This window comes from Aythya fuligula, chromosome 24 (assembly GCF_009819795.1).
Source record: "Aythya fuligula isolate bAytFul2 chromosome 24, bAytFul2.pri, whole genome shotgun sequence".
NCBI lineage: Eukaryota > Metazoa > Chordata > Aves > Anseriformes > Anatidae > Aythya > Aythya fuligula.
Genome location: NC_045582.1, coordinates 3,968,551 through 3,991,438, shown reverse-complemented (window position 1 = coordinate 3,991,438; position 22,888 = coordinate 3,968,551). Strand labels below are relative to the sequence as shown.

At 57.5% G+C, this 22,888-nt stretch overlaps 1 protein-coding gene across 1 annotated transcript; it reads left to right on the top strand.

Moving 5' to 3' along the window:
* Positions 1-962: 962 nt before the first annotated feature.
* On the top strand, positions 963-18,598 carry ITGB3 (integrin subunit beta 3). The gene is made up of 15 exons (XM_032202795.1): positions 963-1,020; positions 4,532-4,617; positions 8,350-8,542; positions 10,409-10,661; positions 11,092-11,254; positions 11,839-12,000; positions 12,147-12,242; positions 12,445-12,534; positions 13,016-13,150; positions 13,560-13,989; positions 16,105-16,327; positions 16,494-16,594; positions 16,719-16,838; positions 17,459-17,625; positions 18,356-18,598. The coding sequence occupies exons 1-15, from the start codon at positions 963-965 to the stop codon at positions 18,422-18,424; spliced, it is 2,346 nt and encodes a 781-aa protein (XP_032058686.1). The 3' UTR covers positions 18,425-18,598.
* Positions 18,599-22,888: the final 4,290 nt, after the last annotated feature.

Here is a 22,888-nt window from a genome sequence, read left to right as displayed (position 1 = left end):
CCGGGATTACCCCGACCCCAGGTTTTGCCATTGCTGGCCCCAGCCCCTGTCACCCGGTGAGGGGAGCAGCCCTTCCCTCCCTTGGCAGCCCAGCCTGTATTTGCCTGCCTCAGTTTCCCCATCTCTGAGTAGGACCCTGGGGGACGAGAGGTTTTTTAAACCTCTTTGTGAGGCATTTCTTTGGGTATTTCAGCAGGGAATGTTCCTGCACAGATCTGACCCCTTGCTTGGTACAGGAGCGATTTGTAAGGATGTGGGTGAGAAAAACAGCACAGGAGAGAAGAGAATCGGGTCTGAATCACCCAACCCAAATCTGAATTTCCCTCCCTTTGTGATGTCCGGGTTTGTACCCAACTGGTCCTGCCAGGTCCAAGTCTCTGCTCTCTGTGGGTCTCCCCTCCCCGTTCCACCAGGGATGTCTCCACCTGCAGTGCCTTGGGGAGGGTCCCCAAGACCCCCCCACACACACACGCACTTTCATTTCACTATGCAGTTGCTCTATTTCCCCTTAAATCCTTCAGCTCTCAGGCAGCTCAGCCTCAGCAGGTTTAAAAGCCGGGCTGCCTTTCATGCAAGAGTTAACAAAAGGAGGGTGTGAGCAGGATTTTGCAAGGAATTAAACCCCGGCAAAAGAGCCTATGGGAAAGAGCCTGTTCGTGCGGGTCGCCCGTGCCCCGTACTTTCTTCCCGGGTTCATTAGGTCCTTGTGTGAGCTGCGAAAAGGAAAAAGGGTGAGGAGCTCCGGGCAGGATGGGGGGGGCCACTCCCTGACTCAAATTTGAGTGACGAGCCAGCGCAGTTTCCTCCGGCCGGCCCCGCTCCGCGCCTGTGTCACACACCCAGGCTCATGATTCATCTTCTGGACGGCTCAAAACCCGGAGGTTTTGCCCCAGAGCCGCTCTCCATCGCTCACGGCGGGTTGGTCCCGACACCCCCCGGAACCCCGGGGCTCGGAGGAGAAGATGGGGAAGCTCCGCGTCGCCCTCGGCATCCTCGTGCTCTGCGCTGCTGGCAGCTGGGGTAGGTTTTTGCAGCCCCTAAAGCTGTGTTTGCCCTAATGTTGCACTTCCCGCTTAGATTCCCTGCTGTTTCCCCTAAATCCCTGGGTTTTCTGCATTCACACAGTCCCGGAAAAATTGCTGGAAGGGGAAGCTGGCAGAGCACTGCCTCAGTTCCCAAACACAAAGCATCTCTCGGGCCGGCTGGGTCGGGGCTGGGTCGGGGCTAAGAGGGTTTCTCTGAGATGCCGTGGGATCAAAGTGTTGTGGCTCCGTGCCTTATTCTCACCCCAGTAACTTTATCTCCGCCACCTACCCGCCGTTGGGCTGTGGTACTAGTTTGTAATGGGAGCACTGGGATGGGACTTGGACTCTGTCCTCTGTAAACAGGCAGTAAGGGGAGTTTATGGGGCAGGCATCACCATACCCATCTCATTTTAAGGGCATGGGGTGTGTTTAAGTCAGCATTAGTATCCTGTGTCATTTTTTTCTCCTGTTATTTTGGTGCTTTTCTTTAAAAGCCCCGATTTCTGGCATCAGGTGACTTCAGGACAAAAGTGGCTCACTGCTTTAAAAACTTTTCAGTGCCTTGCGGAACAGCAGCCCGGTGAAGGGACTCTTCTCCCCAGGTGTGGTTTCCGGGGCTCAAAGCAAGCAGAAAACAAACCCTGCAGCCACAAAACGGTGCCGTGTTTTTCAGCTGCTGATTTATAAATCAGTCCCATTGTTTTGGAGGCCTGACCCGAGGGGGTTTGGGGCAACATTGTTCAGGCTAAAGAATGCCAGATTTCTGTGCATTCCCACCAACAGCCTGAGCAGGAATGCAGAGTAACCCCTGAAAGAGTTTTGGGTTTGTAAGGTTGCTCTTTGGGGCTGCATAGGTGATTTCTCCGGTAATCAGCTCGGGGCATCTCCTCCCCAGGAAGATGTTGGTAGACAGGGAGGGGTTCAGAGAAAAGACGCAGCCCCAGGATGGTGTGGGCAGGACATCAGCCAAAAATAAGCCCAAATCCATATTGCTTAGACAAGCAGAAAGCTCAGAGAAGATGCAAAAATGGTTTGTATCTTTATCAAGCTTGTTTAAGTCTCCTTATAAAGTTTTCTGCATGAGTGTATTAGCAGGGAAAAAAAAAAAAAAAAAAAAGACAAGACCCACCAAGGCATGTGGCTGGCTCAGACACTGTGTGGAGGTGACTTGGAGTTCAGGCTGAGCACTGAGTAATTTTCTCCAGCCAGGGAAGGATGATGCTCAGCCACAGCCGTCTGGGGCATTTTGGGTTCAGCATGCGATGTGCATCCCCCTCCAGTGCCTGGCTGCAGTGCTGCCACCCCAAACGGGGCTCCCTGTGCCACCCAGGTTAGCTCCTGGTATTTCACGTGCTGGGATTTCTCCTTATTTCAAAGCTTCAGTCATTAGGATCAGATTGTTTTATGAGACCAGCGGGTTTTGTAGTAAAAAAATAAATAAATAAATGCAGCTTTTGTACTTTGGTTTATTAGTTTTTATGGCTGGAAAAAAAATACACTGATAAAATGCACGAAGTTTATTAGTTTAGTCTGTGCTGAAATCCTGTTAACCAGCTCGCAGCCAGGCAGCATCCTGCACACCAAGGGCCAGAACCAGAGCATCTGAGCTTCAGCACCCTCTGCTCTCCTCTTCCTGTGGTTTTGTGCCCCCATCACTGCTGCTTCCCCCTCCCCACGTGCCTCCAGCAAAGCCCTCAGCACCTCACCCTGCATCCAGCTGTGCAAATGCTGCTGGAGATGCCAAAAAAAGAGGCATTTTCAGGGTGAGGGGGTGAGGCTGGCCACCACCTTCTGCGTGTTTGCATGGCGATAACAGCCCTGCCTTAATCACAGCTGGCGCCCGGGGGATTTCGGCTCCTTCTCATGGGATGGAGAGCCCTGCTCCATCCAGCCGTGAGTTAAACACAGCCAAGAAGAGCTCCGTATGGTGTTACGGGATGGGGAAAGGTCCCACATCCCCAGACATGTGTCTTGGTCATGTGGCAGTGGGGCAGGATGGCCCCATTCATGGTCCTAAGTGCCAAGATCAGCCAGAAAATTGACTCATCAGGGCTCCCCTTGAGCCTGCAGTTTTGGAAGCTGTTCCCGTCTTTGGGCACGTGGCCCTGAGAGTTTAATCCCAAGTGCCTGGAGCTGCCAGGCTGGTGCCTGCCAAGCCATCGGCACGGGGCTCAGCCTCCTGCACCAGAGATCAACCTGTCGCTCTTTAGGGCCATGCTAAATTTAAAGTCTCCCATCCTTTTTTTGCTTCCTTTTATGCATCCTTTTAACCTGCAGCCAGGTATTTTGGTGTAGGGAGAGAGCTCTGGGAGTGGATGCAACCTCAAAGCTGAACAAGCTGCATGCCCATGTGCCCGAGCCTTGTGGCATTTGCTGTGTCCCCACATCAGTCCCATGCCCGGATCCATCAGTGCCAGCACCCCGTACCAGCACCCACCTCCACGAGCCCTGGCACGCTGCGTGCCAGCAGGCACAGCCACACCGAGCTGCAGCCGTGGCTCTGCCCGAGGACCTGATGCCATCGTTTCACCGTTTCCTCTTTCTCTTCTGTGTTGCATTTCCTCCCACTGCTGCAGAAAACTCCTCTTTTCTTCCTCCTGTGGCTGCAAGAGGGGACCCTGGGCAGGGAAGGTGGGGACAGAGGAGCCCCCGGTTGCTCCGTGCTGGCACCCCCAGTTCCTAGGGCTGTAGCTGGGGACACACAGCACCCCCAGGGACCGGTTGCCTGCAGATGCTGAAGCTCTGACGAGGTGCAGGAGGGAGAAACAGCCCAGGGCAATGCCACCACAGCTGTGTCTCAGCCACTCACCGCAGCAGCAGCCGTTGGGACCGCAGAGCTGCACAGTTCCTACCTCTGCCCTTCCTGCCCCAGCAGACATTGCTGCTGCCCCAAAGCCCCTGAGGGTTTTTTGGGGGGCCCCTTGATGGGACACACTGGCCTCTAACCAAGGCATGCACCTCCCGAAATCCTCACTGCCACTTCCTCTGGTGGAGCTCCGGTTTCCCCCCAGGGGACATCATCACAGTTGGCTGTCAGCATGTTTTGGGACACGTGCCACTTCCCTCCCCTCTTTTCCCCATGTTTTAACCCGAGCCGAGACCAGCAGGGCTGAGTTCAGCATCTGCAAAAACAGGCACCGACCGGCTGGCCTGGGGGTGGGAAGAGGCGCTGAGCTGGGGGGCTCACTCCTTCCCCTCCCCACTGCCCCAAAATGCCCGCAGAGAGGCACAAGGGGCGATGTCCCCCGGGGCTGCAGGAACAGGGGACACTTTAAGGAGCTGGCATCAGGCTGGCAGGTGGGAAATGCCAGCAGCGGCGGGCAGGATGGAGCCCAACTGGTGCCGGGCTGGGGGAGGCAGCCGTAAAAGAGGCAGGGGGGCAGCAGCTGGGTTTTGGGGCTGCAAAAAGGGTTAGGGTGGAGACCTGGGAGGATGGGGGCTCTGCCTGCTGGTGGGGCTGTTTGGTGGCCCCGAAGGTGGTGACAGCTTTCTGTTTGCTGTTCCAGGGGGTAACATCTGCACCACTCGAGGGGTGAACTCCTGCAAGCAGTGCCTGGCCGTGAGCCCCCTCTGTGCCTGGTGCTCCGCAAAGGTGAGTGCTGGGGGGGCTGAGCAGGGCTGGGGGGGCTGAGGGCTGTGGGATGGGTGCTGTGTCTCCGTTTGGTCCCACCGTGTCTGAACACATTCCTCGGTGGCATCTGGCAGTGACCACAGCTCTGGCAGTGCCCACAGCCATGCGCATCGCGGCTCTTGGTCTGGATTCCTGCCTCGCTTTCAAAATCTGCCCCTTACCTGGGTGCATGAGTATGAAACACGTCGAGTTGGCTTGGAAGTGCTGAAGTTTTCCCTGTGAATTCCCTTTGTCTCTGAAAAGCTATACATTTGAAAACCTGGTTTCCTTTTGGTTTGCTTCTCAAAAACCTATTGTGAAGCTCAAATTTTAAAAAGAATCTAATTCCTGAAAGGGCTGGGAAAGGAAGGGAGTCTGGAGATAGGAAGCAAATGTTGATTAGAAGGTTTGGGGTTTTATTCATTGGAAAACGGTGAGTGGTAAGGTGAGGTGACTGGGCTTGGTTACAGAGCTAAAGAGGATGTCAGAGCTAAGCTGCGGCTCTGAAATCCCCGTCTGGGTGGGTGAGATGCTGGAAGGTCTGCCACAATACCCTCCAAAAATGCTGCCCTTAGGGTTGGCCCATCAGGGATGTAAGGGTGGAAGTTCCTAACACTGATGGGATCTGGTGAGCTGCAGCCCCAGGGCAGAGACAGGAGGCAGGGAGAGATGGGAGAAGTGATTAAAAACTCCGGGGCTTGGGTGAGCCATTGCCTTAACAATGCACTCCTGTGGCTTGCAAGGAGTTCCCCTTCCCCAGAAAGCACTAAGAGAAGGCTTTTCTTGCCTTCTGCTGCTGAGAAATCCTCTCCCATGAGTGGTGGCAATGCCCACGGGGCTGGAGAACAGACCCAGGAAAACTGATCCAGGTTGGGAGCGCTGTCGGATGGTGCTCGATGCCGGGCACCCGCTGCATACCCCGGCCACCTGCAGGTCCCATCAGATCCCAGGGCATCTTGCAGCATCATCCCATGCAGGATGCATAAAGATCTTGTGTGGATGAGCCCCGACTTATCTCCTGCAAGAAGCAAGAAGCTGAACTTTGCAGCTCGATAAGGACTCGACCATCCATCTGCTCCTTCCCAGCCCGGGCTGGTGTCTTGACGCAGCAGGGACTGCGAGCTTGGGTGTTGTTTTTTTTTTTTCCCAGATCAGCAAAAGTTTCCAAAAAAGGAAATATTTCCAGCACTGCTCAGGGCTGTGCTCACGGACAGACGTGACAAGCAGCAAGGGAGCCGTCCCACTGCCAGCAGCCAGCCGCCGGAGAGCCACGCTGTGCAAACTACTCAGCAGCTCTGCCTCCAACATCTGGACCACATTGTCTTAATTTAGCAAATGAGGGTTTTTTCTGCGGGTTTGTTTAATATCCCCAGGGCGGGGGCGGTCTCTGATCCTGCCCCCCTCCTTCGTTAAAGGGACAGGGCTGCCCTTAGCTGTGCTCCTTTCCCACCCATGCTGGCTCCCAGAGGAGCCGGGGGTTATCAGTTGCTGCTGCTCCTTCCTGGCTTCGAGCAAGAAAGGAATTTTATTGCTCTTTCTTGTGACCACTGACTCCACTGAGCACTGAAGCAGAGGAGAGTTGAGTTATCTTTATTTTTCAGAAACCCTGACCACCGTTACCAGCTCATAGATATGCCTGGCCACTTGTTTTTCCTTTTGGGAAAAGCCAGCTGAGACGTGGCTCTAAAATCACCTTGGAGAGCATCGTGGCAGACTTCTCCTGGGTCTCACCCACCCCAAATGTCACTTCCCAGGGAGGAAAATAGAGCCAAGGTTGGACCAGGGTTTGGTTTAGAGAAGCTCTGGAAGGTTTTAGCTTAATGTGCAGAGGCATCTGTTCCTTGGGTCCTCCCATGAGCTCTCCTGCAGAGAAGCTGTTGCTGTGTGTGGTTGCCTGTGAGATGAAAATGGAGGTGCCCTGGGGATACTGCAGCCTCCCAGCCACAGCAGTGATGGAGATGTGGGATGGAGCTGGCTCTGACAGTACCCTGCCCGATCCTTATCCCTGTCCCAAAGGTCTTGAGCAGATACCTCCTGTAGCAGGCTCACAGAACTGCAGAAAATGGGAGAATTTGAGAGGTTGGAAGGCAACTCTGTGCATGCACCACCTAGTGTGGGCTGCCAGGAGGGGAGGTGGGTCTGGGGAGCATCTTCCAGGGCTGCAGGAGGGCTGGTGGCAGAGGAGGTGGGACCATGTGCCCCCCAGCAGCGAGCCTGGGCTGCCTCCGAGTCGGTTTTACAAGTCCTGAGTCAATTGTGTTGAGGCTTTCAAGGAAAGGGGAAGGATGTGGCCCAGAGGTGAAATAGCTTCTCCGTGGGAATCTCTCAGTAGAAATTATGCTGCTGATTGTGCAAGGAGCTGCGTGTCCTTTGGGAGCCCCCCAGCACCTCAGGGTACTGCTCAAGAGCCCAGTGGCATGGTTAAAAACCTTTCTGCCCAGCCCTGCCTCTCACCCTCATCTTTCCAGTGCTTTCCCTGCCTAGGACAGGACCGGGTGTGTAATTACCCGTGGGCTCAGGAATGATCCAGGCACCTCACCCAGGTCTGTGGGGTCACAGGGAGAGGTTCAGAGGCCTCGAGGGCTTGGAGATCTGCGGTGGGGAGCCCCACAGGATGAGGTGGCAGGGTGGGTGGGTGCACAGAGCTCGTGTAGACGTAAAACATGTCCTCTTCACCAGCAGCGTGCTGCCTGGGCAGGAGTGGGAGGCCACAGGGGAGGAACACGCCTGCTGATGTATTTTCTGGCTATTGCTCGGACTGAGGGAGGAGAAAAAGGCAGATAAAGGCCGCTGCTGCCGGAGGGGGCCTCCTGATGCTGTTTGCACTTTTCCACTTGTTTGCTTAAAACACACAAATTAGCTCCCGGGTTCAACCCACCTGGACCTGAGGGGAGCTTATAACCTGGGCAGGGGCATTGGTGGTGCGGAGAGGGCAAGGATCTCACTTCTGCCCTCCTGGGGCTTTGAATGGAGAAAGATTTGGGCTGGGGGGGAGCAGGAGGGAGGAACCCCATGGAGAGGGGACAGCGGCTGCCCTGCCAGGAACATGCAGCGGCAGATCCCAGCAGCGCTGGGCCAGGAGAGGAATTCTTCCCATATTTGTCCCGATAGGAAACTCTCCCCCCTCCGCCCCCCAGGAGTGCCGGGAGCCCTCTGAGCATGCCAAGATAAGGGCAGGCAGCCGGGAACTTTCTAGGAAATCAGGGAGGGGGCCGGAGCCCCCACCGTGACTTCACACTTCTGGCTTCCTGTTTCTGACGGATTCTCGATGGCTTCTCCCGCAGCCCAGTTGCCTTTTTGGTCTTTCTTTTCCTTTTTTGGTTCCCCTTCCTCAGCTGGGCTCCAGCTGGCAGGATGCTGGGAGCTGCAGATAAGCTCAAGTGGCTCTCAAAAAGGAGCTGTGTGCTGGGCTTGCCTGCTGCTCCTGGGGCGATTTCTGACGGTGTATGTCAAGAAAACTGGGGAAAAGGTGGCTCTATTGCCAAAGCTTAGAAAAACAAAACAAAAAAGTCTCATACTCTGCCCATTGCTCACAGCCTGCCAAGCTTGTGTCCTGCTTCACTCTCTTCTGGCACGCAGCCACCCCATGTAGAGGGGCTTTCCTTTTAGCTGTGCCAAGAAACAAACTTGTGGCTCCAGCTCCTAGATGTCAGAAGGGGTTTGGGCTTGGGCAAGCCATCCATCATCACTCCTGACTCTTCCCCTGTCCCACAGACCATGGACCAGTCGTCCCCACGCTGCGACCTGCTCGCCAACCTCCTGCAGAACGGCTGCAGGCAGGACTTAATCGAGTTCCCCACCAGCAGCGTCACCATCCAGGAGGACCGACCGCTCAGCGACAAGGGCTCAGGGGGCTCCACCACCACCCAGATGAGACCCCAGAGAATAGAGCTGAACCTGCGGCCGGGTAAGAGTCCACAAAATGCTGTGGGAAAAGGAGATGTGGTGGGGACAGCTTGGAGAGCTCAAGCGATGGATGAGCCATCACCTGTTGGCCAAGGTTGTCCCAGACCCACTGGGGACAAGGCAGGGCTGGGGCTACACCAACCCCACCAGCAGTGTCCGCAATCTGGCTGTCTGCAGGCTGATTTCTGCTGTTCGGTCTCCCAGCTCAGCCCTGCAGGACGGGATGTGATTTCGACATCTGTGGGATTATTTTATGAAGCCACTTAAACCTTAACCACTGCTGCCTCAGTGCCATAAGGCTGACCCTTATCTTTCCCAAGGCTTGTATTAAGGGGCTTTGTTAATATATATTTATTCACATTGTACTTCCCCTGTTTGATTTCTCCTTTTGGTGTCACTCACCTGAGGTCACAAAAAGGGTTTGGGAAAACTGGAGCAAAATGGTGACATTGCCATGTCCAGACTTTCCCCACACACAGCCCATCCCTGCTCTTATCATCAATCTGCTCACAGATGTCTCAGCAGGAACAAATTTTGGTTCTGTGTTCATTCTGGCCTCAGGGACAGATGTCAGAGGCTGATAGCATGTCCCTGGGCTGGGCAAAGAGAAGTTCTGATGTGAGTGACAGCGGTCAGCTGTGTCCCCTTCCCCATGATAAGGGGACGTGTAGCTGTGGGGTAACCGTTGCTGTCTTTAGGTCCAAAAGCAGTCATCAAGAGACAGGTATGTGTGCTGCTCTGGAGAGGATCGGAGGAGGCATGTGGTGCTCTAAGGATTTTGGAAGCAGTAGAAGAAAACCCTGGCTTGATATCACCTCTGCCAGAACAAGAGGGCTTAGCAAGAGTTGTCTTTCCCAGCTCGTGAGAGAAGGCCAAATGGCATAACCAAGGCATGTCCCACAAGCTCTGAGTCCTTGTGGTTTAACTCAATGAGGAGGAGCAGAAGTCCCCCAAGGATGAAGCTGGGACTCCTGACTGCGTGCTGCTACCTGGCCATGCAGACAGTGGGGCATGGAGCTCTTCGGGCTCTCCTGGATTTTGAAGATACTTTACCGATCCTGAAAATCTAAATCTGAGATACAGATTTATATGAAAACAACGATTAAATGAAAGTTGATTAAAGCTTTTTTCTTGTTGTTTAAGGTGTTCTGAGAAGGCTACAGCTGTGCCCCAGTTGCATATCAAAGAAGTAGTTTCAGAAAACAGCAAGAAAGAACCTTTGTCCCTTCTAGAAAGTTGAAAGAAAAGGTCAACCCTAAGTGTTTTCAGCATTATTTTTTTTCAAAGTCATTAAAACTGGCCTGTTCCCCAGAAGGTTCTAAGGAGGTTTTGTTTCATTAGAAAGTGTTTCATCAAAAAGTTTCCCAGCAGGGGCTGGGAGGAGCCAAGAAGAACAGGAAGGAACAGGGATGGGGAGGCTCAAGGAGATGTTTGGAGGCCTCAGGAATTCAGAAGCAGCCTGAAGCAGCCATTCAGTCCCCTGGCTGTTCCCGTAAGACCTGCTGCCCATGTGTACAGCATTTTACTCGCTCCATCCATCCTGTGTTGGCCACACTGTCAGCATAGGACAACTCTGAGCAGAAGGAGTTCATGTCGTAGTAATGAGATGCTTGGAGAACAGGAGCTGTGGGACATTTGCCATCTTCAAGGGGTGCACAGCACACCTCACATGCAAGCACCCTGCTCTTAGTGGTTTACTCCTTGGTGTGTCTCACTGTGATAGTCTCCTCCCAGCAGCTTTAAGCCATCTCCTTGGGTTCCTGTTGACCCCGTTGGGTCCCATTGACTTTCTCCCCAGTCCTGCGACCAGCCCCCTTTGTTTCTCCCAGGGGATGATCTCTTACTCCTCTGCCCTGCCATATTACAGATGACTCACAGATCTTCCAAGTCCAAGTGCGTCAAGTGGAAGACTATCCTGTGGACATCTACTACCTGATGGACCTGTCCAACTCCATGAAGGACGATCTGAGGAACATCCAGAACCTGGGCACCACGCTGGCCAGCGAGATGCGCAAGCTCACCAGCAATCTGCGAATCGGTTTTGGGGCCTTTGTGGACAAGCCCATTTCCCCCTACATGTATATCTCTCCTCCAGAAGCCCTCGAAAACCCTTGCTATGAGTAAGTCCCAAGCTGAGGGAGGTCTGTAAGGGTTGGAAGCTAATGGGACATCACCAGACTGTGGCTGGAAATCTGTGGAAATGGATTTCAGAAGGGATTTGGGTGTCTGATTTGGGGCAGGGCTTAAGCTGGGCTGCACTGCATGTCCTGGTATGGATAGGGGGAGCACGTCTAGACTTTGAAAAGCTCTTGTGGGAAGAAACAATTTTCCACCGTTTTTGTTCAAGGTCTAACTCCTAAAAATCTCAGCATCACTGTAACATGATAGCTTTTTAAAAGATCCTTCACCAGCCTCATGCTCAGGGCTCTTGGGGTGGTTGGGTCCTTTCGGCACGCCCAGAAGAAGACCAGAGGGTGTGAAATGGCTGCACAGTGAGGACAGGAGCTGGGACACCCATGAGACTTGTGCCCTGACCACTTTCTCCTGCAGGATTGGGGAAACGTGCCTGCCTATGTTTGGCTACAAGCACGTCCTGTCACTCACAGACGAGGTGACGCGCTTCAACGAGGAGGTGCGCAAGCAGAGCGTCTCACGGAACCGCGACGCCCCCGAGGGCGGCTTCGATGCCATCATCCAGGCCACCGTGTGCGATGTAAGGGGCAGGAAGGCTGGGACGGCGCTGGGAGAGGGTCGCTAGGCTGAGCGTGGTGGGTTGGCAGAGAGCTCCCACCCCACCAGAACGGGGCCTGAGGCCTCTTGCAGTGGAGCTACAGCAGGGCTGGGATGTGGGCAGGGCGCACGTTCAGCAAGGGCATTTCTGGGTCTCAACCAAGGAGAGGGTAGAGCATGGCCCTTACGTGGACCTGGGAGGAGAGAGGAGCAGAGCAGATGCTTTGGGGATAGATGTGGTGATCCCATGTCAGCCCAGAAGGGACACCTTTTCCTCTGCCAGCACCTTGATTTTGCTCGAGATGGGAGGGTTCGTGCCCCTCAGTCGTTAGCCACCATGATTAACACTCTATCAAATTAAAGCCTGTCTTTCACCTTCACAAGCAGCCCATGCTCACCTGCCTGGCTCCCCAGCACTTCCCTGGGAGAGGGGCTGCCCTTAATTCCCCCTGCAGTGACAGGCTGGTCCCCAGGGCCCAGCCATGCCCCATGGTGGCAGCGAGGTGCCAGTATAGGGCTGCCCTCCGCACACACTGCCACCCCACTGGGAGCTGCTTTTGGCCACAGAAGAAGATCGGCTGGAGGAATGATGCTTCCCATCTGCTCGTCTTCACCACGGACGCCAAGACCCACATTGCGCTGGACGGGAGGCTGGCCGGCATCGTGCAGCCCAACGACGCTGAGTGCCACATCGGCCAGGACAACTTCTACTCAGCCTCCACCACACTGGTAAATCCAGGCCCGTGTGTGGGGTTTGGGAGCCCACAGCTCCTGCTGGGGATGGGAAAGGTGGTCCAGGTGTGCTTGGAGGGCATGGGGGGGACCGGGGTGGTTGGGACTACGTGTTTCAGGGTGCAGCCTTTCCCCTTCCCCAGGACTACCCCTCTCTGGGCCTGATGACTGAGAAGCTCTCGCAGAAGAACATCAACTTGATCTTCGCTGTGACGGACACAGTTGTTGGCCTCTACCAGGTAACGGCTGCTGTGCAAAGCCACCTTCGTGGGGGGCTGTGGGGTCCTGAGGGCACCTTTTGTGGGTGGCTGGATGGATCCTGGTGGCACCCATCCTCACAAGGCTGCTCAGGAAGCTCTCATGTGTCTGGGAATGGCTTGACCCAGCTGTGGTGCCTTCACCTGTCATGAGCAGACTGTGCTTACGGTGGTATTTCTCCAGAACTACAGTGAGCTGATCCCAGGAACCACCGTGGGCACCTTGTCAGGAGACTCCAGCAACGTCCTGCAGCTCATAGTGGACTCCTATGGGGTGAGTGTGCAAGGCCAACACATCCTGTCCCCATGGGCAGCTCAGAGGGAGCAGCAAGGTGCAGGGGGCTTTCTCCTCATCTTGGAAGAGCAATCACCCTCGCAGCACACAAACCCCACCCAGGGTTGCCCAAAGGAGAGCTGTGCACTGTGATGGCCCCACAGCAGCACTCTTCCTCCCCAAATAACCACCACAAGCAGCTGGACACTTGGCAGCTCCCCCAGCTTCCAGCAGCCTCCCTGGGCCAGCTGTGAGCATCTGCCTCCACCCACACGTGTGGGGGCCCCAGGGATGGGAGCTCACCCCTGTCCTTTCCCATCCTCGAAGGTGTTCCCCGTGGGGAGTGACGTGGCCAAGCTCTAGAAAGCATCAAGGTGCTTTCCCGTGTGTGTAGGAGCATCACTGGGGTGTGGTGGCTGCTCGGGGTGGTCCCCCGTGCAGCCTGGCTGGATTTTTCCATCTTTCTTCTCTCCTCCCCCAGAAAATACGCTCCAAGGTGGAGCTAGAGGTGCGCGACCTCCCCGAAGAGCTGTCCCTGTCCTTCAATGCCACCTGCCTCAACGACGAGGTCATCCCTGGGCTCAAGTCCTGCATGGGGCTCAAGATCGGGGACACGGTGAGGCTCCTGTCCATGGGCTCAGCTTTTCTCCCCCTCCACACTGCCTGCTTCCCCCCAGATCCTGGGGGACACAGGCTCTTATGGGGACATTATCATCTTTTTGGTGGAGAGAGGGTCCAGCTGGGTGGGCGCAAGGAGAAAAATGTTGTTGTCTGCTGGATGCAGAGGCTGTGGTCTACCAGCCATGGTGCATGGGCTTTTGGGCTGATTTTGTCTACACGCTGTGGTGGGCAGGTGCACTCTCCCATGCTGGGACAGTTTGGGAAAGCCCTAAGAGATCCTGCTGGACCCAACTCTGGGCTGCCTAAGCTTGGGCACAGAGCAGATGCTGAGACCAGGCTGGAACAGGTACCCCAAGGCTGCAGGGGGGTGCCAGCACCCAGACACACCCTTCTGCCCCCCCCAGGTGAGCTTCAGCATCGAGGCCAAGGTGCGAGGGTGCCCGCAAGAGCGCCAGAAATCCTTCACCATCAAACCCGTGGGCTTCAAGGACAGCCTGGTGGTGGTGGTGAACTTCAACTGCAGCTGCTCCTGCGAGAGCCAGGCTGAGACCAACAGCTCCTTCTGCAGTGGAGGCAACGGCAGCCTCGAGTGCGGCGTCTGCCGCTGCAACCCCGGGCGCCTGGGCTCGCACTGCGAGTGCTCGGAGGAGGAGTACAACCCCTCGCAGCAGGACAACTGCAGCCCCCGGCCGGGCCAGCCCCACTGCAGCCAGCGCGGCGAGTGCATCTGCGGGCAGTGCGTCTGCCACAGCAGCGATTTCGGCAAGGTGACGGGCAAGTACTGCGAGTGCGACGACTTCTCCTGCGTCCGCTTCAAGGGCCAGATGTGCTCAGGTGAGTGGGGTGCCCGGGGGTGGTGGTTGCATGGAGCAAAGCACCTCGGGGTATGCTAGAGAGGTATTTTTGCTGGCCAGCTTCATGGTTGAGGGAGATGGCAGCCATCTGGGGGCTCGTTGCATGCATTGTGTCATGCTTAGCCATGGATTAGTTCAGGGTGTGATGCAATGACTCCCCCTTCAGCAGCCTGTGCCCAAAATCCTTGGCAGGGGATGGACTCTGAGGGTTAAAGGCAGACCTTGATCCTTCCTTAGGCTCGGGAGCCCCGTTGAGGTGGCTGGGGGGCTCCAAGGGAAGTGGCTCTGGGGTGCACAGGGCAGGAGCCGGCCAGGTTCTGCTCGACTCCCACATCTGAGGAATTGCTCCACAGGAGGAATCCCCAGGGTGGGGAGAGAGGGGTGGGGAGAGGCACTGGGATTTCCAAGGAGAGGATGCACTAATTTTATCCTCCACCCTATTCTTGAAGACTCCCTTTTGGCAAAAAGCGGTGGGGAAGAAAATCCTCCCCCATCGCTGGTCTTACAGTGAATATTCATCTCCTGAATATTCGCCTCCTCCCTGTGCTGCCAGGCTCCCAGTCCTGCCTGCTGCATTTCTCAATTTGGGGAACCTCGCTTCTCCCATGCCAGGGACCAGGGAGACCATCTCTGCAAAAAAAAAATCCCAGCAGCAGTCATCTCATGTGCCCCACTTGTCAGAGCCCCTTCCTCAGCCACAAGCCCCATCTCCAGCGAGCCCTGGAGGTCTGAGCGTGCTGGAGGAGCAAACCCCAGGGCCCTTCCCCATCTCCTGGCTTCCCAGGAGATGCGAGAGGGGTAGCAGCACCCAGAGCCCCCAGCTGCCTCCACACCACTGGGGTTGATCATTCACCTTAACATCAGACAGGGGGGGCTGGGATTTTTCCCCCCCAGGCAGTGATTTTCCGTGGGAGCCGGGTGCTTGTCCTCAATGCTGCCACCCAAGGCTGTTCCTGTGGTGCTGTCTGTTTGCACAGCATCCCCCGTGTCAGGCAGAGTGAGGGCAAAGGTGCTGGTGGCACGCTGCCCCCGAGCCAGGCGAGCTGTTAATTAACCCCATCCGTTGGTTCCCAGCTCCGTGCCCGAGTCCTTTGCCCAGTGGGGCCAGCCCTGGCTGTGCGCCCAAGGCTGAGGAGGAAATGAGACGGGGAAAGGTTGCCAAGCCCTTCCCGGGGGGCCACCACCCACGAAAGCCAGACTTGGCAGAAGCCCTGCCCTGTCTCATTGCCAGTGCCCCGTCTGACCCCGCTGGCATCCGTCACGTCCCGTTCAGCCACGCTCCCCCAGCCTCCCCCTCTGTTTCCATACCTCGTCGCCCGGCGCGGCGCTGTTTTCCTGTGACTCAGCTCCAGTTCCTCATTAACAGGGTTACACATTTATTTCTCACACCGGTGCCTCCAGGGCCATGGGGGCCGTGGGGGACGCGGTGCCCCGGCGCTCCCCAGCTGGGAGCAGAGCTCCCACGTGCTCGGTGTTTGGGATGGGTCGGCGCGTGCCGGCACCGCAGCGTTTCCGCTGCTCGCTGTGTCTGGTGGCTGAGTCAAAAACCCAACCGGGATCCAAATAGCTGCGGGCTCTGGCAGGATCTGAGCACGTCGGGCTGTCTGACCGAGCCAGAGGAGTGTGTGGAGCTGGCTGGGCTCTTCCCAGCAGCCAGCTCTCCCGTGTGTGGCGCTGGGCTGGGAAATGACAGCAGGGGTTGACCAGATGGCCTAACCAGATCTGAAACTAAAGGCAAGAGCCAAAGCTTGGGCAGCTCAGATGGAGCTGATTGAGCATCTCCAGCTGCTGCCAGAGCCAAGCTAGCTCAGCCTGAAATTTGGCTATTTTTTCCTTGTTTGCATGGGATAAGAGAAGAACAGGGGGTACAGAAGGCAGGGAGGTGAAGGATGGGGTTTGCTGGGGGCAGCAAGATCCCACCCCAAGGACAGGGGGACACAAATGTCCTGGGTGGCTGCTCCACCTCGCTGTGCCACGCGGAGACGGAGCTGTGGCTCTGGGTGCACAAACATCCCACGTGGATGATCCCCAGAGGAGATCTGTGGGCATCCATGGGGGCACCCATGGGTCCTGATGCCCTCCTGGACATCCCCAGGCCATGGGACGTGCAAATGTGGGGACTGCGTGTGCAACTCGGACTGGACCGGAGACTACTGCAACTGCACCACGCGCACGGACACCTGCATGTCCAGCAACGGGCTGGTGTGCAGCGGCCACGGCTCCTGCGTCTGCGGCAAATGCGACTGCACCCAGCCCGGCTCCTACGGGGACACCTGCGAGAAGTGCCCCACGTGCCCGGATGCCTGCACCATCAAAAAGTGAGTTGGGGGGGAGAGCTCGGATGGTGCCCGTCAGGGTTGGTGCCCGCAGGTATGGTGACCATCCCCAAATCCATTGGGTTGGGATCCTGGAGAGAAAAAAGGGTGGGAGGGTGCCTCGGGGATGGTGCAGAGCAGTTCACGGCAGCTCCCTCCTCTTCCTCAGGGACTGCGTGGAGTGCAAGAAGTTCGAGCGGGGTGAGCTGGTGAAGCAGCAGTCCTGCAGCCGTATGTGCCGCGATGAGATTGAGACAGTGCAGGAGCTGGGTAAGAGCGGAGATGGGGCGCACGGCACAAATTTCTGCCCTAAAGCAAGGAAACACGGGGCTGCGTACACCCGCCATGCACATGTCCCCAGCACGAGGGCTCTGACAGCCTCTCAATCCTGCAGGGGACAGGGGCAAGGACGCTGTAAACTGCACCTACAAGGACGAGAACGACTGCGTGGTGCGCTTCCAGTACTTTGAGGACTCCAGCGGCAAGTCCATCCTCTACGTTATAGAGGAGCCAGGTAGGACCCGGCTGGGGGTGCCGATTGTGCTGCTCCTGGGGGTCTGCACTAACCGTGGGGTTGGAGCCCCCTTTGTGCCTCCTGGCCAGGATCCAGGGGCTGGCACAGGTCACAGAGCTGCTTTGTTCCCCGCTCTGTGCACCCGGGCTGTGATTTCCTGCCTGTGTCTCACATTTCCCCATGCCTCTGGGTTATTTCACCCCCCTGCTGAGCCACCAAGGAGGAGCTCGGTCTTCCCACCACATTTCTGACTCCAGGGGTCTCATTTTCTTGACGTGCTGTTAAGATCCAGCTCTTGGCCACACAGGAGCGATGCTGCCCCTGCACGGAGTAGCCCAGGGCCTCCAGCATCCTTGGGGACTGCTATCAAGCTGAGCAGGGGGCCATATGGCTGCAGATCCTTCAAAACCAGGGTCATTAAAAGAGCCATCAGCTCTAATTACAGCCACCCATCACCTCCCCAGTCCCTGCACAGGCAGCCCTGGGGGGCAGGACAGATGCTCAGAGCTGGAGGCTCTCTCACGAGGGAGGATAAAGCCCTCTGGAGAGCAGAGGAGCCCCCATACCCGCAATCAGGCACCCTAGGGTGCCCACCCAACCATGCTCTCCTATCCCCCCAGACTGCCCGAAGGGGCCAGACATCCTGGTGGTGCTGCTGTCGGTGATGGGCGCCATCCTGCTCATCGGCCTGGCCGCCCTGCTCATCTGGAAGCTGCTCATCACCATCCACGACCGCCGAGAGTTCGCCCGCTTCGAGGAGGAGAAGGCCAGGGCCAAGTGGGACACGGTAAGGGCTGTGATGGGCAGGAGACCCTGAATTCTGCCTCCACTGGGCTGAGTGGATCCAGATCCCAGTGCTCCCAGTACAAGAGCCTGGTCCCCATTTAGGACCCACAACGCGCTGTCCTTATGGACCAGCTCATCCATCCCATTGCTCTCTGAAGCACTGTGTGGGGTCACAGCAGGATCTGGGGTGGCACCACCAAACTGGGCACCCCTTCTCCCAGCCTGCTGTGGCCCCATAGGCTGTGCACAGACCAGAGCAGATGTCCCAGGCACTTTTCCCACCTCTGGTGTATCCTGAGCACTTCTCTCCAGCGTGACCCTCTTACTCACCACCCACACAAGTGTTTCCACCCCGTGAGCTGGAGGAAGGTCCCTGCTGCCACGGGGTGCTGGAAGGGCTGAGGCACCCGGAGCACGAGGGAAGGGGCCAGGATGGCACCAGTGCCTGTCCCCCACCTCCTGGCTCCTGGACTGAAGGGGTGGATGAGCTGGGGTTGCTCTTTCTGGATGCCTTTCTGCTCCTGTGCCCTCCTCCACAACTGCTTTTCCCTGCTCTCCCCTATAAAAACCTCATGAGGAGCTGTTGAATTGCACATCGCATTGTAGAGCCAAAGCTCTGAGCAGAGCCATGGATCCCACACCCACTGGTGCCCCAGTTTCCCCAGTTGTAAAGTGGGGTGAGTGCCGATGCTGATCACGAAGCGGTGATGCTCTTTGGTTTCTTTTCCCAGGCCAACAACCCGTTATACAAAGAGGCCACGTCGACCTTCACCAACATCACGTACCGCGGGAACATGTAAGGATGCCGCATCCAGAGCTGGCTGTGGGATCAGCCGGGGATCGTGGGGTCTCCAGGAGTCCAGTTTACAGAAGAGCTTGTGTGCGTGTGTGTGTCTGCGTGTAATTTAACAACCCCCGGGCTGCCTCCGGCCCCGTTCTCCATCACCTCACTGCACTGCAGGGACGTGCTTCCACGGCAAACCTCTCGTCCATACCTCTGCGGGCCGCCCCATAGGAGCTGGTGGCCCCTCCATACACTGAACAGGGAGAAATGGGTCTTCCTCTGCCTAGTGGTGAACCTGTGAACTCTTCGGTGCTCCTTGGGCCAAGCGGATTTTGGCTAGAACCCAAGGCCAAGCTGTGCTCTGCCTCCTCGGGGATGCCCTCGTGCACTGGCCATGTGAAGTCCCAGCAGCCACGGTGTTGCTTTGGGGGTTGAGGACACCACTCAAAACCCAGCAGTTCACACGTTTCTCGTGTTGCTGTGGTTCAGGATGGTGGAAAGCAGCCCCCAGGCTGCTTGTGACCTTCCCCCTCCCCTCCACGTGCCTCCGCTCTGCACCGCCGGCCACCTCCATGTAGCATCAGCTGTGCTGGTCCCAGCTGCAGCCCTGGGATGGGGCTGAGCTCCCCGTGTCCCCCACCACTGTCCCCATGTCCCAAAGCACATGGACTGCATTGCCTGTATGCCGGGAGCCTAGCCCAGGCTCTCCGGGGAACGAACTCTCCCCTCCCTGTGCCTTTTGGCCAGGGTAATGGTTTTCTGCTTGGCTCAGGGTCCAAATGAGCAGGCAGCCTTCAGGCCCCATCCTGCAGCCTGGGGCTGTGTGTCACCCACCCGTGGTTTGTCTCCTGTGGAAAAAACAGCCTGGGGGCAGAGAGAGCTTGGCCAGGTGCTCTGGGCCCTATCCTGGTAGCTCCGTTCCCCTCAGTTCCACCAAAAAGCAGCACCCACCTGTCCTGGTGGAGAAAATTAACTCTGTCCTAACTGAAACCAGGACACCACCTCATGTCCCGTGCCCACCCCAAGGCCCTAGGGCTGGTCCTGCTGGGGGCTGTGTCCCCTGCTCCCTGCCTGGCCTGTCCCCAGGGGTGGTGGACATCAGGGATGGTGCTGGGGGGCAGCTGGGGCCGAGCCCCGGAGCAGGCGTTGGGTGGGCAGAGATGTGCTCCACATGGGGGTGCTTCCCAGGGCACCAAATAAAAACCTCAAACCACGAATTGTGTCGGCACTGCTGTGTGACCCAGTACCAGGGGGGCCTGTCTGGGCCAGGAGGGGTGGATGGGTGAGGGAACCAGCCCGGGCAGGGCTGTGGGATCTCCATGGGGTTTTCTCTGCTCTGTTATTGCTTTTTCCTGGAGTGGGTAACACAGCTGGGGGCACGGCATGGCCCTGAGCCTGCTGCAGGCTGGGCTCCTCTCGGCAGCCCCCTCCGTTCATTGCAGAGGAGCAAACCCCAGCATCCCCCCTATTTCTGCAAGACTCCCAAAACCCTTCAGTGTGCACAAAAAGCCCCTGGAGGAGGGCAGCTGGGCTGAGACCACTGCGGGACCATCCTGGGGCCAGCTGGGCTGGGGGCAAAGGTGCTAAAGTCGGGAGCTGGGTGCTGCCTGAGCACCCTGCCTGGGCACCCGCTCAGCACCGCGACGCACAGGGCTGCAGGGACACCTGGTGGGCACCTTCCAAAGCAGCATTTTGGGACCACAGAAAGTGCTGGGAAAACTCTTTGGAAAGGTGCAAGGCTGGCCTTGGAGTGAGGATGCTGGGGCCAGGCCCTGTAGGGCCACCCAAAAGGGGTACATGGGGGGATCCTGCTCCTGCTATGGGCATGGGCTATGGGCATGGTGCAGGGCCCAGCGAGCAGCTGGAGGGATGGAGGTGCTGTTGTGCTTGGAGCCTGGGTGTCATCCCCATCCTTGTGTCACCCTGTGCCTTAGGGACCCCATCGGTCCCCATCACAGCGCTCATTGGCACGGGGGAGCTGAGCCAGGGAATGCCCCCAGCACTCTGTGACATCAGGCAGAATGGGGGCACCAGGCGACATCGGGCAGAGGGGTGACAACAGGCAGCGAGCCTGGGGACTGCCCCGCACTGCCTGGGTGCATCGAGGCCACCACAGCGATCGGCCAGGGGGTGAGTCTGCTGCGGGGTGCCCGGAGAGGGGCAACGGGACAGGGGGTCTGCACTGCAGACCTTTAACACCCATTGCTCTGGGGTCACATCCTGCCCCTGCAGACAGAGCCGGGGGTCACACCATCCCGGCTGTTTCCCTGCTGGGTGCGAGGACCTGGGTGTCAGCACGGCCCCGCGGGGCCCCGTTCCCACCAGGGCTGGCCAAGGAGAGGATGAAGCCCCACAAGCGGCCAAAGTCCTGCAGCCCTGTGGCCTCCAAGCAGCAGCAGACACCACAACGTGGCTCGGCAGACAGCTGGGAAGCGTCTGCCCCCTCCTCAGCTGTGACTGCCCCCAGGAAGATCTCCACATCCAGCAGGACCTCCACGTAAGTGAGGGGATGCCTCCTCTTTGGCTGGATGAAGCTTGTCCCCATTCATGTTTTAGGGCTCCGTTATGTCCCCTGACCACCCTCGAGGCAGAAATACAGCCAGGTGGGGTACAGGGGGTGACAGGACGGTGCCCACCTTGCAGGGAGTCTGTCCCATGCTGCACGATCCTGACGGCCGAGGTGTACCCGCCCAGGCAGGTGGAGTGCAGGACGGACGTGTCGAAGGAGGACAAAGCAATACAGGTGAGGGTGGGCAGCGTGGCCCCGTGCGCATCCTGCTGGGAGCGCACCTGGCCCCTCAAAGCCATGTGCCCATCACCGAGATGTGGAACACGCAGCCCCAGGGATGCAGCTGGGTCGGGGAGCTGGCTGGGGAGGGCTTTGGTCACTGCTGAGCACCCCGGGAGCATCCCCGGGATGGTGGCCACCAGGTCCCTTCGGTTGCCATCCTGGGCTCAGCCCACGTGGTGTTTGACGACGTGGGTGCTCCTGGCCCCAGACACCCCAGTCCTTGGAAGCGTTACCGAAGCAACAGCACCCACGGCACGAGAAGAAGGGAGAAAACAAGGACATGAGCAACAGCCAGGACCAGCCTCAGCAGAGAACCTCATCGGCCAGCAGTGCCCCGGGGGGCTCCCCCCAGGCAGCGGGGCGCACAGCCCCCAGCACCCCCAAGGGCACTGCCGCAGCACAGGACAGGTAATGGGGATGGTAACGGGGATCACCCCCGGGGTTAATCCAGGGCCCTAAAGCAGGGGGACGGGTGCTCAGTGTGGGAATGTCCCTCGGTAGGAGGAGCAGCCTCGCGTCCAACCTGTGCCCAAGTCCCAGCAACGCACAGTGCGCAGACCAGGGTCAGGCTGTGCTGGGGACAGAAGGTAACCCTAAGCCCTGGCTCTCCCCACCCTGTTGAACCGTGCTTCCTCCAGCGTGCTGCTCTGAAATTCTCTGTCCCACCTCGGTGAATCCAGCACTCTGGAGAAACCAGATCCAGGGAGCATTTAATGTGCTGGCGTCCAAAATATCCTCCCTTCCTTCTTCTCCCACCGCAGGGGATGAGGCTGATGTCCCGGACACCGCGGCAGTGGGCAGTCTGGGGACCTGCCCGGCAGGGGAGGGGAGGCAGGAGGGGCTGAAACAAGCTCAGGCTAATGGTAAGCATAGAACTGTCCTGGAGACATGCGTACAGCAGCCTTGGCCCCCTTCTGTGCGTGTTTTATGGGTCCTCTAATAACAAACCTGGGCAGGAGCTGGATCACACAGCCACCGGCTGCAGACACAGCTGCCAGAAGAGGTGCTGCAGAGAGCACAGAAATGAGCACGCTGGCCATGCCGAGCCTGGGGGAATGTTAATTAATCCAAAAATTCATCCAAAATTAAGGCAAATTAATCCAAAAATTTTGGCCCAAAACCAAGAGCAAAGCCTCAGGGCTGGTGGCAGTCAGCCTGTGGCACCTCCTGGAGGTGAAACCCCGAGCTTCACAGCTTCCAGGCCATCTGCAGGCTGTCCTACTCCCATCTCGAACACATTTTCACGATCTTCAGTTTTACTTTTCCAGTAGGATAAAAATGAGATCTTTATTTTTAATGGAATTTGAGGTGCTGCTGTTTACCACGTGCCTCCAGGAGCTGGAGCAGGAGCTGAGCAGTGTAACCCCCAGTGTCCCCAGCAGCAATCAGCGCAGGATCCGGCTGCTGTTCAGCAGCCACAAGGAGAAGGTAAACGCCTTGTCCCAGGGGACACAACCACCTCCACCCACTTCTCCTCCAGTCCCCAGCTGGGGCAGGTGTGGGACAGTCCCCTCAGCTGCCTGTCCCTATGCATGGGTGGCTGCGTTGGATCAGCTGCAGGAAAACGCCTCGGTGCATCCTCCAACCCCAAACTCCTTTTTCCTTTCCAGAAAGTGGGGAGGCAAACGTGAGGCAGTTTCTGGAGGCTGATGGAGCCTTCCATGAGGATGGTGAGCAGCAGAGTCCGTC